This window comes from Trachurus trachurus (genome assembly GCF_905171665.1).
Source record: "Trachurus trachurus genome assembly, chromosome: 1".
NCBI classification, from domain to species: domain Eukaryota; kingdom Metazoa; phylum Chordata; class Actinopteri; order Carangiformes; family Carangidae; genus Trachurus; species Trachurus trachurus.
In genome coordinates, this window is record NC_139891.1 from 29,422,949 (window position 1) to 29,440,477 (window position 17,529).

The following is a 17,529-nucleotide window of genomic DNA, read 5'->3' on the forward strand; positions in this document are numbered from 1 at the left end:
AGTTACCTTTTCACCACCTTTTCTCCTTTTTTTCACTCCATTTGGTGTTTTGCTGCCATCACTTTTTTAGTGGTTTATCGTGTTTATCATTTGCTAAAGAGAGTTTCTTTTTTGGACAGTGAGTAAGAGCGGAAACACCTTTTCTCCTTTTTGGCACATTCATAGTGGAAATGGTAATTGCACTTTGCACAGGTGGTGATCTTTCCAAACTCTGGCCTTTCACAGTGCGAGCAGACTGTAGGTGCTTGTTGTTTTGGGTCCATGCTGCGGGTTAAGAGCTCATGCAAAAGATTTTGTCTGAAGAACTGTTCATCTCTGGCTACACGAGTGATGATCAGATCCCGCTGTGTCCAAATCACAAAGTCGCAGTACTGGACACCACATACAAACATGTGAAGCTGAACTTGATGGTAATATTCATGGTTCTTCTTGAGATGGAATGATTTGTCTAAGCAAAAGTCTGTGTCCTCACTGCTCCCTGTCAGGCCATCACGGTATTTACGTGTATTTGCAGCTACAGTTTGCGACTCCATCTGATGATGCCCCAAGATGAGGGTTGTCCAACGATGTACAACAAGACAGCAGAGTGCGCTTTCATTGCTTGAGTGTTAGCGTTTTCTGGCTGTGGGCTCGTTTTTTCTTCCCCACTGTAGAGCATTTACACCTGACAAGTCTTTGTTGTTGTAGTGCATTATCTGTTTGATGACGTTTGTTTTAGCAGTCTCAGCTCTAACAGTGCACACACGATGTAGGTCTGGTGCTTGTTATGCGTCCTATTCTGTGTGTTTGCCGAGCCTGTGATTGGGCCTGATTTTTATTAATGCATTCAAGGTTCATACATTTCTCCTGTGTAATTTCCTACCTAAGTTTGGAAAAGCTCTCTTCGCACTTGTCCTGTAATTCAGTTGAGGAGAGGCTTCTCAGATTCTCATCATACAGAGCCGTCAGTTGCTCCAGCGGGTCGGTGTTGTCTTCGTCTGTGTCACTGCAGTCCGTCCAGGCTAGTGAGCACAGCTGCCTTGGGTTCCAGTAGTTTCAGTTTCTTCATGTCTTCATCTGTCAGCTCTGAATACATAATAAAATAGATATTCGATAACACATGAATATGCAGGTCACAACTTGTCCATGAGAGCGTTTTGGAGTTGTTGGATTGTGTATTTGATGAGGGAAACCAAGAAATCCCATTAGCCTCGGTAGCGTAGCTCTGAGCAGCTCACGGCTCTGCTCTGCTGTTCTAAAAACAGCTTGCACCGACAATTAAAGGTAACAAACCTACTGCTATGACTATAGGGATTATGGCAATGGGCCAATTTGCCAAAAATGTTGAACTATCCCTTCAATGGATAACCAGTTCTTCAACATAAAATGTAAAAAAGTTGAGGAGGTCAGTTAGCTTACATGAAACTACAGGGTTAGCATATGGCTACAGCCTGTAATCCATGTGGTAACCCTGCACAGTTACAGTTATGATTCTTAAAAACATGTGACATATTCATTAAATCTGTACATAAAAGTCTAAAAAATAAAAAATAAAGAAAAGAAAAAGAAAACAATGTTAATTCGGTATTTTAATATCAAGCTTTGTGCCAACTGTTCTTGACCCTGTTGCCTGGCAACCATTATAGAAGTTGTTTTCTGTTGCTTGTTTTTTATATTTAGGTCATTTATTAGATTCAAGTTTGTAACACTGATGAACACCACTATGACCCCACAGTTTTAACATCTCTCTGGTGTGAAATAGTTCATCAATGGCGACAATAATCATCAGGAGGGTTACAGAAGTTGTTATACGGTAGGCTAACGTTACTGAGGAAAAGGTTCAGGCCCTGAAACGCAAATTTAGCTATTATTTCTCTATTTATTTATTTTCTCAATTTCTCCGGCTCTCAAACAAACAATTTGGAGCCTACATTTCTACTGGAGTGCAGGTAAACATGATTTTCTTATAGCTCACCTTATTAGCCTATCGGCGGTTCGTCAGTCAGCAAGGCCTCGTACTTCTCTGAGGATGTTAGCTAACGTTAGCTACCTGTAACATTAGCCTGATGGAAAAACAACAACAAAGACATTAATTAATTAACACGTCGCCTGGTAAAGGAAGATGTTTAAAACTCTGAACAGAAAGAATCGGCAGTGTAAGGACATAAAGGGATTCATTGGCTGCCTGTTGAACACACCTGCTCCTACTTCTCATTAATTAAACTTCCGGTGTGGTTCAACCCGAACGAACCACGCTGTGACCATGGCGGAGCCCCGGAGAGTCCAGCTCACCACTCTGTCCTGCGATGTGCGACCTTCATCCTCTGACCGGCCGGACCCGGTCCCACCCCCAGCTCAGGCCCCAGCTCAGGCCCCAGCTCCGGCCCAGGACCACAAGCCTTCAACAGGTACCCACCACCACCACCACCACCACCGGCCGGGGAAAGACGCCGGTCCGGACCGAGCCGCCGCTAACACCGACACGGTCCGACTGGTCCTCGACCTGTTTGAGCCTGATGAGCGGAGCTTCCCAGAGTTCAGCTACACTCAGCTTATTGACAACAAGGTGAGGTTATTAACACAGAAACTGAAATCCAGTGGTCCTGTCTTGTCAAAAGTCAAGATACTTTTTCCAGACCCTAATTTCCAGACTTCTCGGGAAAAAAAATAAAAAAAATAACAATTAATTTGTTTTCATTATTCTGAATTTATATAGCCTACCATTATGTCACCAAATAATTTCCAGGGGATTGTAGCTAGGTATAATAGCAAAATAATTAACCCAAATAATGTCAGATAAGACCAAACCCAGATTTCCATAGTAGGCTACAATAGTTTCAATTTTCCATACGTTTCCAGACCTCGAAATGTGTACATAGTCAAATTCCATATTTTTCCATACTTACATGTGCCCACCCTTATTTTCCAGCCTTATTTATAAAAAAAGAAAAGAAAAAAAATCCTTTACCAAGGACTTGCTGTTTAAAAATTCACATGTGAATATCATTTTACCCCATTTAGAGTATAGGCACAATGTCACATCCATATAATAATTGATCAAATAATAGGCCTACTTCTAACAGGAACTGGAACTGGTGATTTGTTGGTGATTTGTTGATGTCATTATTTTACTGATCATGTTCTGTTCATTCCCTGTGTTGTTTGTTTGACACTTTGTTTAAATATCTGACTGGGGTAGTTTACTCTTTGAGTAAACTACCCCAGTCAGATATTGTATGTATTTTTCCCAATAACATTTTCACAGCAGCTATAAACTTTTTGGAAGAATGATAATTGATATACTGTAATCAAATCAATGAGACCAATACCCTGACTGACTCTACACAAAAATAAATGTATGGTTCATATCAGACTTTTCTTTTTTCTATTTTTTAGATCAACCACAAAAAAGATAAAGGCCCACTGAGCAGGTACGAAGAGGAAGAGCAGAGAGAGGATGATGAGGTTGCTGCCATTGCACGGAGGTTGGAGGAAAAATATGTAAGTAGGTCTTTTGTGTAAAAGTAGCCTATCTGATCCTGTAGTTAAAGCAGATATCAGCTTCACGGCCGTTTCGGCTAATGCTGCGTTCAAGGCAGGCTTTTGAAACCGTAAGTTACAGCTTCAAGTCACAACTACGACTTGGTAGCGTTCCAGGTAACCCGTAGCTCGTGTTTTTACCATCCTGTTGTCTGTGAAAGTTCCCTATAACGGCCACTCGTAACTTCCGACCCGTGAACTCGTACCAGATCGAACTGGTATGACTTCACAGGAAGGAAAAACACAAAGTACGAGTTTCTTTGAACGCACCATGAGTTAGCAGCCCCCGCCCTTGTCAGGCATCAATTGGTCCTCGTGCTACGTCACCACATTCACGCGCATCCCTTGGCTGCACACACAGCCCTTCATGCCGTTCTCTCTCCTCATTGGATAACACTTGTATCCCACAAGGAAAATTTTCTCCTCGGGTTACAGCAGAGCAGAGTGACGGAGAGACTCGTGTTTAGGCTGAAATACTTCATGTAAGTGATTGCTGACGGAAAATAGGACTATTTAGGACTTATATTAACAAAAACATTCCACTGATATCTGCTTTAAATGAATTATTTTTTCATTTTGACATTTTTGGTTCAGCATCGTAAATGGATTCTTCATTGTGGTGTAATGATTTTGCATGCTGTCACTGCAGGGTGACAAACCAACAAAAAAGAAGGATCGCATTCAGGACCTGATTGATATTGGATACGGTTACGATGAAGAGGACTCTTTCATCGACAACTCTGAGGCCGTGAGTCCAGCGCTTCTATCAGCGTCTTTGTATTGTTGCACAAAGACACGGTTTTTTGACCTTTTTTTTGTAGATAAATCAAAAAAGTATCTGATAAACTCTCATCTATCTGCTCCTGTTTCTTTTTCTAACCTTGATCTACAACATTGCTTCGGGCTGGTCTTGTCTCTGCAGTATGACGAATTTGTTCCGGCCTCCATCACAACTAAATTTGGTGGATTCTACGTAAACTCTGGCGTGCTGCAGTTCCGCCCGGCTTCTGACACCGAGAGTGACAACTTGACAACCGAGGAGAAAGGACTTGAGTCCTCTAAGGTAAGTGGTGCATCATTGAAGTCTCTCTCAAGGAACACCATTTAGTTTCAGAGGAGACAAAGTCCAAAGCTGTTATAGGGCTGGATGATTATAGCAAAACTCATTTTGGTCAGTATTGAACAGATTTTTGCTTGATTGTGCCAACAACCTGCACATTTAATGAACCAGCAACAACAGGCCAGAGGAGCTAGCTAACTAAGCAGCAAAACAATGAGTCAATGCATGTGCTTTTGTGAATTAACTGACACATGGGTAGAAAGACTGTCTTTCAGAATAAAATCCCAATTGACCATATTCACAGCGTCGCCATCTTTTCCTTACATCATCGCTCAGGGTGGGTGATTTGAATTACGTTAGCCGGCGCTAACGTCAATGTTGATTCCCTTGCTAATGTAATGTAAGATAGGAAAGCAGTAAAACTATGGCTAGTAAACGCACACCTGAGATACATTTCACATTATTCAAGCCTGGAAGATGCTAACTAAGCTTGTATTTTTAGCCGATATTAGACGTTGTGGTGAACACTGGAACGTTAAGCTATAGCTCATAGCGAGGCTGTGAATATGGCTTATAGTCTAGGAAAATTTCAAAATAACCTTTGTTCTTCGTTTTATATAAGTTTTGAGATCGTTTGGATCCAAAATCGGAATCACGATTAAAACTTAATTAATTGTCCCGCCCTAGTTGACACTGAGACATGATGATGCTTTCAAAACCTTTTGTAGAAACGCAAACTGAATGGTGGACGGGATAAGCCGAAGAAGAAGAAGTGCATAACAGGTGAAGAGGAGCAAACCAATACGGATGCTAAGCCAAGGTGAGGTCATTGACCAAACTGATACTGATGCTTTAAAGGCCCCATGGCATGAAAAATGTGATTTTGGTTATTTTTTTGTGCTTGGGGAGGTCTCTGGGCCACGTATATACTGCCCCATGCATCAAATTGGTCATAAACGGAGAGACACACACCGCCCATTTGTAGGAACATTCTCTTTAAGACGAGCAGATAGCACTTCCTCCTTTCTGTGATGTCACACACAAGGTAACTCCGCCCACCGTGACCAGTTTTTTTTTTTTTTCAATTTTTATGAATGCAGCTTAGGTTTCAGTTACTTGCCTGTGATTGGCCTGACCACATGACACTCAAAAACAGTCAGCCAATCAGAGGAGAGGTTCTCATTCTCTCTTCTGATTGGCCAAATGATCTGTGCCTGCTAGAGCTCCAGAAAGAGGCAACAGAAAGGGGCAGTAGAAACGATATTAAGCAGATCACAGGTACTCAAAACCAATGATACATCTTGTTAGGGATATCAACAGGTAAATAAACCCAGAGAAAAGGGCACAGCATGGGGCCTTTAACATTTGATGTTGAATAATTTCCTCATAAGCTCACTGGTCTTGTAGCACTTTGTCTGAGAATGGACCACATGATGAGATCAAGAAGAAAAAGAAGAAAAAGGCCGCCGGCCCGTTGAGCGTCACGAGCATGCTGAAGAAGTTCCAAAGAGAGAAGGAGAAGGAACGAGAGAAAACGCTGAAGTCCAATCAGAAGGCAGCACCAGTCGGTATCGGTATACCCACAATCCCTCTGTGCCCGGCGGACGCAGGCGGCGGCGGGGGCTCGGGGCTGACCGACCCACTCCTCAGTCTGATCGGCTCGGCCAACGACCACTCTCTCATCCAGGCCGCCAGCACAGTGGACTTTGAGATCGACCTGGTCTCTTTGTTGGACGCCAGCGAAGAGACCTCGTCACCCAAATTAGTTCCTCAAGTTGCCACGGAGACAAATCGCCTCGCTCTCACTCAGACCCCGTCTCCAAGTACAAACACCGATTCGCAGCCGAAGACTCATCCAGAACAAACCCAGCTGCAGTCGGAGGCCGGTCCCGCTCCGTCACAGCCCAGTGCCCCGCTGCCGGAGGGACTCACCCCAGCGCTGGAGGACAGCATCAGAAAACTCATGGCAGTAAGGAGTTTACATTCTCTTATATTTCTATTTCTATGTTTCTTCTATTTCTATATTTTTATGATATGTGTGCAATGTGTCAAGTGCACAAATGTTGGACACTCATTGTTATGGTTCACCTTGTGCTGTCAAAAGCCACTAATATGTTGCAGGAATGTAAATGTTTATACACAAATGAAAAAAGGAAATGTAGTTTGTTTCAAATAAAAAGTTTCCTTAAAGAAAAATCTATTACATCCTAATCATACAGTAGAAAAACTTTTGCTCCTGTTGCTGCTCTATCCAAACCTACTTCAGCTGCACTTGAGGTCATTTAAATACAAACTAAAGGCTCATTCTCAAAAGCACAGTACACAAAAACTGAAAATATAACCTATGAATTTTAAAACTATGAAAATATTAATTTAATTGTCCTCCACACATTATGGCTCTTGCACTCTTTTTTTTTTTTCAAGACTGCCAAGTCCTTGGAGGGGGAGTCAAAACTCAAGTTCTTCACACCAGAAATCAACTCAATCCTGCTGGAGTGAGTAATGAAACACCACAGAGCGCACCACACGTTATGGTGACCTGTTATTAACAGGTCATTGTTTTATTGTTTCATTGTTTTAACAGTTAAAACAATCAACTGCAAAATGTTAGAAATCATGCTTTTAATAACTCATTACAGATGCCACTGAAGGAGAAGCACACAGAGAGAGTCCCATACTCCTGAGACATCTGATTATTTACTGTGGCTAAAAAAATATCAAAGGCAGCACCGTCTTATATTCATAGTTTGCCCATGCCTGTGCATATTCTCATTTGTCCAGGTCATAGTATTTCAAACCTCCTTTGAAATAGTTTGACCATGTGTTATAATGAGTAACCTGATTTTCCCACTCGTATCATCATGAGTTTGACATTTTGTTTTCTCTCTCTTTATTCTTGAAATTTGCTCCACACACTCGTACTGCCTTAAGGATAAAATCTGTGCCTGCAAAACTACAGATATTTACCATCTTTACATGTTAAGGTGATAAACAAGGCAAAATGTATTCTTTATTTATGCTAAACAGCAGCATGTTGGCAGTTTTGATGTAAACATGTCAGTATACTGACTTGATAACCAGCTCAACTTCCTGAGCGTCTCTCTTTCATTGATTTGACCTGTTCTCACAATCAGGCTTTCAGATGTTTGAGCCATGGTGACTTCAGACACGGTGTTTAAACTCTGACTCTCTGTGTCCAGTATTGAGCTGCAGTGTCGGGTGCAGGGTGCCCAGCTGCGCTCCAAGGTGTACACACACCTGTCGTCGTTCCTGCCCTGCAGCAGAGACACACTCCTCAAACGAGTGAAGAAGCTGTTTCTCACACACACGGTGAGTGTGCTTAATGTCTGACCTGAAGTTTTACTGTTCAATCAACATGTCTGTATGCGGCTAACATCTTGAATGTGACCCTGAGAAGCAGGGGCCCCCTGATCTGGAGGATCCTGTGCAGAAACTTAAGGAGGCCATCGGCAAAGCTATGCCTGAGCAGGTCGCATGTTACCAAGCAAACTGCCGAGCATACGAGCTAGTTAAAGCTTCAAAGTAAGTTCACTGTTTTATGTTCTTGGGTGATGAGTTAAAGGGATTCATTTATTTATTTATTTGCAACCATGGTGGTGGTTGGTGGTCTTAGATAACTCAACCAAGTCTAAAAATGAGTATCAGTTTTTGATTTTGCACAGGAGTTGAATCAATGTCACTACATTTCTGTTATGCATTAGACTATTTATTCTATTGTGTTTGAAACTAAGCTTTACACATATGAAGGGATGTTTTGTGCAGCTTATAGCAGAAGAGGTTTTTCTTAAACTGTAAACCTTGGAGGAACAAAAAATAAACCCCGGCCTCAATGAAAACAGTGCCTGTGTCCATGTCAGGGCAACAGAGGAGGGGACGGACGGCAAACAGAGTATTAAAGTCGGTCCAGAGGACAACGTGGAGGAGAGAAGTGGGAAAAGAGGAGGTCCTAAGAAGTTGTTCAAATGGAACGAGGAGATCAGGTGAGATATACAAAGAATGTTAAAAAAAAAAAAAGGTACGAAATATGGATAGAAACTGAAAATTAAACGGCCTATATTAACTGCATGCACTTTCTTTGTAAATCAAATCTGAAGCCTTTTCCTTCATGTAAATCTGAACACTCTCTTTCCCGTGCAGGGAGTGTTTGTGCCATGTGTTACGGCCAAAGATGGACGGAATTAAAAACAAGAGGAAAGGCAGCCAGGAGACGGAGGAATACCTGAAGACACTGCTGGACAGCAAGGTCAAACCGCTGTGGCCGAAGGGGTGGATGCAATCTGGGTAAGTCATGTATATCTGATGCTGTTACAAACTCCCATCTGCAGTCATTAAATGTCTGTCAACACTTGTAACTTTATTGTAAACAGACATGTCCTTTTTCTTTTCTTTTGTTTTTTTCTTTAGAGCGCTGCTGAGGGAGAGCAGGAAGTTACTAGGCCTCTTCACCTCATTACCGTAAGTACAGTCATCAGTCGAGTTCTGCCCACAAGATGAATTTCTGAATGGTGTTAAAGAACCAACTAATTTGACAGCTCGTCAAGTATCACTGAAACTGTCTCATATCTGTGCTCAGAGTAAAGAAGGCCGGATCTGATAAAAAGCACTCCTCTGTCAGCGGTGCCCCCACTATGTCAGATGCTCTTCAGGGGACTCCTCCACTGAACGCCGGATTTCCCCAAGACACAGACGACGTCTTTATCGAAGGCTCAAACGTGACCAATTCCGTCATACTCAATGCTACCAGGAAGGAGGCAGTGGTCGTCAAAAAGGTGGAAGGTAAGAAAGGAGATGGAGCGACAGTGAACGCCCGCTCCTCTACATGTGTGGAGTCGGGGGTCGAACACCTGCTCAGCAGCTCTAAGTCTCTCCTGGATCTCCTAGCCGACCGAGCGCTGGCTCCCGATCAGCCTCTCAGAGTTTCCCAGGAGCTCCTCACGGCAACTGTTGCTAAATACAACCAGTCGGTTCAGCTTTTCAAACTTGAGCTGGACACAGAATCCCCTCCTCTGCCTCCGCCGTGTCCCCGGTCCACCCCGGTCTCCGGTTGCCCACCGACCGGCGCGTGTCGCATCATTTTGCCGCAGCTGCTGCAGGCGGCCGGCCTCACCAGGCACGTCGACGCTGACGAGGTGCAGGTCATTTCTGATGATTCTGACGTCATCATGGAGTGACCGCTCCCCGTCCAGATGTACACACAGTAAGTTTTACTTGTTTAAACATTCATAGATCAAGCAAACTGAACCCCATTTCCCACAATGCAACCAATGCAAGAGCTGATGAAGGCCAAGTGTTGTGGCTGAAAGCTCAGGAAAACACTAGTCGGATGTGTAGCGCCACATTATTAAAAAATACGGTGTTATTACATAATCGGCCACATTTTGTAATAATATTCTTGAACACAATATGTAATAAACTTTGCTGCTTTTTGTGATAAGTTGTTACATATTGCACTGAATTATTGCACTTTTTTAATGAAAAAAATTACAAAATGTGGCAGATCATTACAAAATCTGATGTTATTATATCATGAGGTGAACATTTATTACATAATGCGGCGCTACAGGATGGTCTTGGCTTAATATTGTGTCAAACTTGTGTTCCCAAGGTCAAGAACTTTTGCACCAATTAACAGACCCAGTTTACAATTTGATACCATGATGAAATTATAAGGTTAATTCTCTCAGGCTTTGCTAAGTTTTCATAAATCTAACAATCATGTATTGCATTCAGTCTTTTTTTTTTTTTTACTTAATTTTGCAGATTATTTTATTTATTCAATCTTTCACATTTGGTGACTTTATGTCAGTAACACATTAATATGATATCAAAAACTGCAAAATTTGTTGGAGATTCATACTGTATTGACTTGAATGCCCGTAATGAAATTTATGAATAAATAGATTAAATAGAATAAATAGAAAATTATGTTTTGTTTTATTCCAGATTGGAGCTGTATCCATGGAGGCAGGATTAGAACAGCATGAAAATGTGTATCGGTGGATATTAGTGAAACATTTTGTCATTGTCTTTAACTGCATTTGCTTTGGTCTGTCAAAGAAGCTACAGAGTCACACTTATGTAATATTTGTAGTTCTCAGCCATCAAAGAAGGAGTTGCACTTGGACCTGACATTGTTCATTTGGATCTGGCATGACTCAGAAATTAACTTGGTGAATCATGTCTGATAATCGCCCATTAATTATGACTTGTATTTGAGATGTAAGTGATTTCCTTTGATTGAATAAATAATAAAGGTATTAAATGCTGCAGCCATTTTTGTAGCCTCTACTTTTGTTTTGATGTGAGCTACAGCCGACAGAAGTAAAGTTTCACTTAACGTCACACAAAAGGCTAACACTCGTTGGAAAGCTCAGTTCAAGTCTAAATAAAGAACATGCTGCTGTTGGATGTATGACAGAGCGTTTTAATGTACAGCAGACAACGTGTGACCTCAGTGGAAAAACAGATGCTTTGTGTGGACCTGTACACATGGACAAACACTAACATTGTTTTAAGCGAAGGTTCAGACACTTCACAAACAACATTTACAAAGACACGGGCGAGGAGGTAAGGTGTATGTTGAGTTGTAGAAGATGAGAATGTGGTTTTGTTTTGCTGGATGGTTTGAAATGCATTTGTTGCTTTATGTGGAGACGTCAGAGCAGAAGAAAGTGTACCTGGGCAGAAGCTCTCAAGAGGAGGACTTGCCTTTTTGAAAGGTTGAGCTCAAAGATCAAAGACATTTTTTATACAAAAGAGTTGTACAGCAGGAGCAGCTCGTCCAAACAGCATGGAGACATGGATCACAGACCACACTGGGGGGTTTGTAGGTGGTTTTTACAGCCAGTTAAATATTTGAATAAACAGGACAATCAGAAGGAAGTATCTGTTACAGCTGTTTGTGGTTCCTGGAAAGAGGAAGAAACAAATTAAGTCCCTCAATATTGACGGGCCGTAAACCATTGACTTGGCCAAATGAAAATAAAAAAAATTGCCAACCTACCACTGCCTTCAAGCACTTCTACCTCCACTGTGAAGTTTTTCTGTTCCAGTCCGCGTGTCAACAGTTCGTATGTCCCAGCATCCTCCTTATGTGACTGAGCGGGCAAGGTGATCATCTTCCCACCTCTGGACCAGGTGACTGATGGTTGAGGGTTTCCTCTCACCTCACAGGTGATGCTCTGTCCCTTCCTCACCTTCAGTTTTGTGAGACAACGAAGTTCTGGACCAACTGAGAGAGAACAAACAAAAAAATGGATGATATGTTGAACATAAGGGCCCAGTTGTTTAAAAGTATTATCTGATCGGATTTTGAATAATGGATTGGCTCAGATCTTGAAAATTGGTTGTTTCAAGAATAAATCACAGCGATAAGTATAGCCTAAATAAAGTTAACTTTTATTATTGCACAATTGAAGAACTTTTCCCCAACTACTGGATAATTTAATTAAGTTTGATTGAGTTTTTGCTTTGAACAAGACGGATTACGTGATCCTGCATAGCAAAAATCCAGATTACACCTTTTGAACAACTGGCCAAAGAGATTGGTGAGAGGAAATATCACACTGCCCCAAGAGAGGAAGACAAGAGAAAGTTTTACTCACAGTGAACTGAGGCGTCGAGTTTTTGTGATGCCACCACTGGAGGGGGCTGTGGTCCTTCAGGTCCCAGTTCCAGCTTGGCCTTACACCAGTACTGGACTCCATCGTCTTTTCTACTGGGACTGATGTTCACAGTGAAGTTCTTACTCACTGGTGTCTTGTCTTTGCCGATGGGCTGTAGTTGAATGATTGGAGTTACTCCTCTGTAGAAGGTCACGGTGAGTTTTTCAATAGGAGCGACGTCCTGCACTTCACACTGCAGAGTGTAGTTACGATTCTCCAACATCGGCCCAGTGTGGTTAACGAAGCTGATGGACACGTGGTCCGGAGGCTCTGTGGAGACGGACGTACGGATCACCCACACAGAACAAGCTTGATGCAGATTGTAACACGTTAAAAAGGTGAAATTGTGAACTCACTGTAGACTATCGTTGTGAGTTTCTTTTGACATTGTCCTCCCGTTTCCGATGATGCGAAGCACATGGGCGTGATGTCCCACTCGGTCATGTTGTCCACACTCCAGACTTGAAAACGCTTCGTAGTGACATCAAGTGGCCCCTGGATTTGTAAAAGGTCACAATTTACAAATCCATTTCACATGTGATCATCCAGGGATTGGGGGCCTACTTGCTTATTATAATAGGGGCACCTTTACAGTGTCATCCCACGCCACAGCCCTGCAATAAACCCTGTCATTGTGGGAGCTGCAGCCTTCTTGGAGTCTTTGGGTGTGGTCCCAGACAGAGACACTCCAGGCAACAATGGGGGAAAAAATCTCATAGGTGTGTGATTGAGAATATCCCAATGGGGACATCCTGAGCACGTCTAACTGGGAGGAGACCCTGGGACAACCCAGTACACTTCAAGACTCCCATGTGACCTGGAATGACCCCTGAATGTATCCTCATTCAAAGGATCATAACTCTGCATCTGCAAGAAACAATAAGTGATGGGAGGTCTAATGTAAAAGGTTAAGCTGGTGGAGTAACAAGCTGAAAACAGGATACCACTAGTCTCTGAGGCTTTTAGTTTTACATCTCCAGCAGACCCTGAATCAGTGCTGGGAGTGCTCAGTGTGCTCTGTTGCACTGCACCCCAAATTGCAGTGTATTTTTATGATAATAAAACAGGTCAAGGTTCTACATTAATACTGTGGAAGCATCTTAAAGCTCTTGGCTTGAGTCTACTTTTTTTTTGCTTTTCCACTAGGGATAGTACTTGGTACCTGGCACTCTTTTTGGTAACGCCTCAGCTGAGGTTCAAGCGAGCCGAGTGTCGTCACTGAAAGATTTGCCCACTGATCGTCCTGCGACTAGTGTTATTCTTTACTCTAAATCACACCGTGGTCCCTAACCGAGGTGCAGACAACATGTTTGGTGGCTGACGAGAGGATTAAAAAAAGAGAGCTAGACAGTGTGACCATAGCAGCCGTGCTATGACGACCCTGCCCACTCTGAGGAGGAAGTATCTCCTCAGAAAATGACCAAAACCGAGTCAAGTAATGTTGAGTTGAGCTGAGTAGACCTGTGACTGTGTGGTGGAAAAGGGCCAATAGTGTTCAGTCTGCAGACAAGTGCACACAGCCTGGATTTGGAAAATGGGCCTTAAAATAAGGCATCAGACTTCTGTAACATTGTGATGTCATAACAAAGCAGTCATCACATGTGCCAAGCCCCACCCACCTGGACCCACCATCAGACTTATCTGAATATTTTCCTAAAATCTGCTACATTTTTATTCAATCAATCAAGAAACAGTAAGTTATGGATTTTTAAACTTAAAACATTGGAAAACTGTAAGAATATGGGACCTATGTCATATGTTCAACAGCACTTATTTCCTTACCAGTGTGACTGTCCAGCCCAGGAAAGGAAATGTCATCTCTGATATAGAGCAGTTAGCTGTGGCTTGATCACCAAACCTGTAAGGGAAGAGTTTGAACAAAATTATTTAATGGAAGGGGAAAAGTTCACTTAAGAAGTTGCCTGAGGAAGAGTATCAAGTGATTTTGAAACAGTCCCAAATCTTTTTGTGTTAATTAAACTTTTAGTATTTGCATCTTTGCATAAATTGGTCAAAGATTCATGATCTGCATTTAACGGCTCTGTACTTTAATAAGTAGTGTTTCTTAAGCTTACCTGACCACCAGGGTGGAGGGTGATATCGTGAGAGGGCAGTGGCCATTTTCCTTCAGGTGTTCAGTGGGATGCACAGTGTGAGAGGGGATGGATGGAAAGGGTGAGGGGGGAGAGATTTGAGATGGAGAGCTTGGAGCAGGTGTCCTGTGGTAAACCGGTGACGGGCTTACTGGGGTTCACAGGAGTGGGTGGGGAGCAGGAGAGAGACCAGAGAGAGACATGGTCAGTCATGAGCTTTGAACGGATAAAACATTTCAAGATTTAAAGGTAGTAGATTAAGTTATAGTTTCTGGTTCTTAATAATAAACATACCATAAACACCTCAAATTGAACACAGTAAAAGCTTAAATATGGAGCTTTAAAAGCGACCTTTTCTTTGCTGCTACTGTAAGTGTGGATCCACCATTTCTCCTGGCTTGCCTGTGTCCAGTCTCCATCTTGGTGGTAGTTTTTACACAAGCCCACATCGCCACACGCCCAACTTCACCTGCGCTCGGTCATTGGCTGGGGAGAACACACCGACTCCCCGCCCAGAAACATCCCGACTACACCAAAACATCAAAATACAGGCGGGAAGGGGGAGTCACCACAACACAAGTGATGATTAAGCAGGATTTCTTTTGTAGAAGTCTATCTTTTGTAAATCCTATACAGGGGGTTACATGCTGTCATTCCGACATCCCACCATTTAGACGTCCCACCATTCCAACAAGGCTTTCAATATAAGGAAATGTGCGTTACTCAACAGGTGACTCCCCTCTTTAAGACACGCTGATAGAGGAATACCCACATGGTTGGCGTGGATAGGGACTAGTCTGCCTGTCTAGCCTCTACCTGGTCTTTTTTACCAAACTTAACCAACTCCTTTCATCATTGCCGAAGCCCAACCACTGCATAATCTTTTGGGGAAAAAATACGCTATTAAAGGAATTGTCGGAAAGGCGGGATGTTTAAAAAAAGAGAAAAAATACCTTCATTCCGACCATATTAGGCAATAATTGTCGGAATGATGGGACATTTGATAGAAAATTAAGTGTTGCCATTTAGACGATTAGAGGCCTATGTCGGGCTGGTGGAATGACGGTTGCCCCCCACAGGGATCTACCTTTTAAGGAGTCTTTCCCCAATAGAAATCAATGTGACGGAGCAGAATCCATTCATCAAAGTTGCATCAGTGGAGGTTGAAGTATTTGTGGCGGTACAGGAATACAATAAAGTGTCCCTGCAAATGTTTATCTTGGTGCAGGGACTCCTATGAACTTATGAGTCATTTCTCCCCCTGCCTTAACACAACACAGCCAAGGGTCAATTGAATTTTGCCATCTCGTGAAATAATACTCTTTTTAGCTGATCTATTGTGAACCATTGTTTTGTAGCGCCCTGAATACACCCAGTGTGTTCCTCTGAGGAAGGAAGGACACCCTGCCCAAGTCAAAAGAACTCCCTTCTCTTCTCGGTGACCATTGTTCCACTGAATCCTGTGCTTGTTCTCCTGCCTATCAGATGATCTCACTCACAGTAGCTGGCTGGTGTGTGTGCATGTGTGTGTGTCAGTATGCCAGCTGTCAGAATTTATGATTATGTTTCCCACATGCCACTCTGCAAATTGAGTGTAATGAGACCGACACCAGCAGGCTCTGACACTTCAGACAGTCTCACCCTCAGAGCGAAGAGTCTGTTGATAATCAGGATCAAATGACATCTATGTCAGGTCTTTTACATTATTATATATTTGAAACTCTTAAAAATTGTAAATATGAAAACAAAAACATGCAATCTTACATGAAAATATGGAAATATTTGCATTAAAGTATGAAAATGAACATAATCACTTTCCATTTATTATTATAATGTTTTGAGCTTTTTAATTATGTCTATGGTTGGACATTTTAAATTTAGATGGGGGGTGAAAAGTAAAGTATAAGTACCTCAATATTGTACTCAAGTACAGTACTTAAGTCACTGTGTACCACTGCTACTATCGCCATTCATCAGTTACAACACGTGTTGATTAATGCTCTTGTTGTTGCCATATTTGTCTGTGGGATTGTTCACAGTCGGAGGTGAGGACCCTCTGTAGGGTTTATAAAATAAATATGGGATATAAAAAAACAAGGAGAAAACATGTTAGCGCTCTTCTTTTTTTTCTTTTTTAAAGATTTTTCTCTTAAGTCAGGTTTATAGGCGTCTTCATTGTTACAGAAATGTTTGGGATATTTGGGAAATCCCGATCTGACAAGAAACAAATCACTTTTTGGTCGAACTGCTCAACAATGTTGACGTCTGTAATCTGTTCCCTAAAGTAACAAGAAGCGAACGGCCTCACTCTACGATCAGGAGCTAAGTTCCTCCTACCTGTACACAGCACTCATCACTCATCACTCACCTGAGCCCAGCAGGCGAAACAGCAGCAGCGTGATGGACCAACCCCAAACAAACATCCTTCATCAGTTTCCCTGGATCCCAAAAAATACCGACTGACTCAAACGCACCTTATACTGACTGACTGTGTGATGCTGGCAGCGGCTCACCCCGAGACTTCTGAGAAAACACCGACTGCCCCTGGTTTTTATGGGAATGTGGGTGTGTATGTATGTGTTTTTGTATCCGTGTGTGTGTGTGTGTGTGTGTGTGTGCACTGGCGAGTCTGAATCTAATAATCAGCGATTCCTTTGCTTTGGCCCCTGAAACCCACCATGGGCGTTCTCTGTTGGTATCAAGAGAGGAAGGAAGGGAGGGTCAAGAATAATGCAGTGTAGTGCTGAAGCATGGAGGGCAAGAATGAGGGTGTGTTGTCAGTGTGAGTGTGGATCTGTGTGTGTGTGTCTGTGAGTGTGTGTGTGAGGGAGAGGGCACATACACAGCAACGGTAAATCTTTTGAGAATACAAAACAGTGAATTAAAAGATGATGTGTTTTTGCCGAGAACCCGCCCCAACCTCTACAGTGTCGTGGCCTCACACACACACACACACACATGTCATCAGGTTTGTTTTTATCTCAGAACATGTTTACACAAAAATAAACAGCACGAACAAAATAATAAACCTGTATGTTTGTTTTAAAGAAAACACCATCCACTTAGCTTGGACACGTCATCAGTGAAGAACTCAGGGTGACCGGGTGTTTCAGGTCTCCTCAGAGTCAAAGACCTAAAAACACTCGATGACCCCGAGTTCTTCACTTAGGAT

General features: G+C 42.5%; 2 protein-coding genes across 2 annotated transcripts; one reads left to right on the plus strand and one right to left on the minus strand.

The window, feature by feature from the left end:
• Positions 1–2,242: 2,242 nt before the first annotated feature.
• LOC310986815 (ubinuclein-1-like) lies at positions 2,243–9,771 on the plus strand (the record flags this gene model as incomplete). Its single annotated transcript, XM_083972902.1, has 13 exons — positions 2,243–2,545; positions 3,376–3,480; positions 4,169–4,267; positions 4,442–4,582; positions 5,308–5,399; positions 5,987–6,548; positions 7,004–7,074; positions 7,780–7,915; positions 8,001–8,122; positions 8,458–8,580; positions 8,738–8,881; positions 9,005–9,055; positions 9,174–9,771. 13 exons carry the CDS (start codon positions 2,243–2,245, stop codon positions 9,769–9,771), a joined length of 2,547 nt encoding a protein of 848 aa, XP_083829028.1.
• Positions 9,772–11,039: 1,268 nt separating this feature from the next.
• LOC310997784 (intercellular adhesion molecule 1-like) lies at positions 11,040–16,893 on the minus strand. Its single transcript, XM_083987576.1, has 7 exons — positions 16,726–16,893; positions 14,340–14,508; positions 14,047–14,122; positions 12,621–12,759; positions 12,205–12,534; positions 11,604–11,831; positions 11,040–11,508 (listed from the first exon to the last, which is right to left on the minus strand). Exons 1-7 carry the CDS (start codon positions 16,778–16,780, stop codon positions 11,438–11,440), a joined length of 1,068 nt encoding a protein of 355 aa, XP_083843702.1. The 5' UTR covers positions 16,781–16,893; the 3' UTR covers positions 11,040–11,437.
• Between the last annotated feature and the right edge of the window lie 636 nt (positions 16,894–17,529).

Excerpts from the sequence above, each read along its gene's own strand:
- LOC310997784 (XM_083987576.1), bottom strand. The coding sequence starts at position 16,780 with ATGTTTGTTTGGGGTTGGTCCATCACGCTGCTGCTGTTTCGCCTGCTG. Across the intron at positions 11,832-12,204 it reads ACTCGACGCCTCAGTTCACT|TTGGTCCAGAACTTCGTTGT; the intron begins GTGAGTAAAACT and ends GTTCTCTCTCAG. Across the intron at positions 11,509-11,603 it reads AGAAGTGCTTGAAGGCAGTG|GAACCACAAACAGCTGTAAC; the intron begins GTAGGTTGGCAA and ends TCCTCTTTCCAG.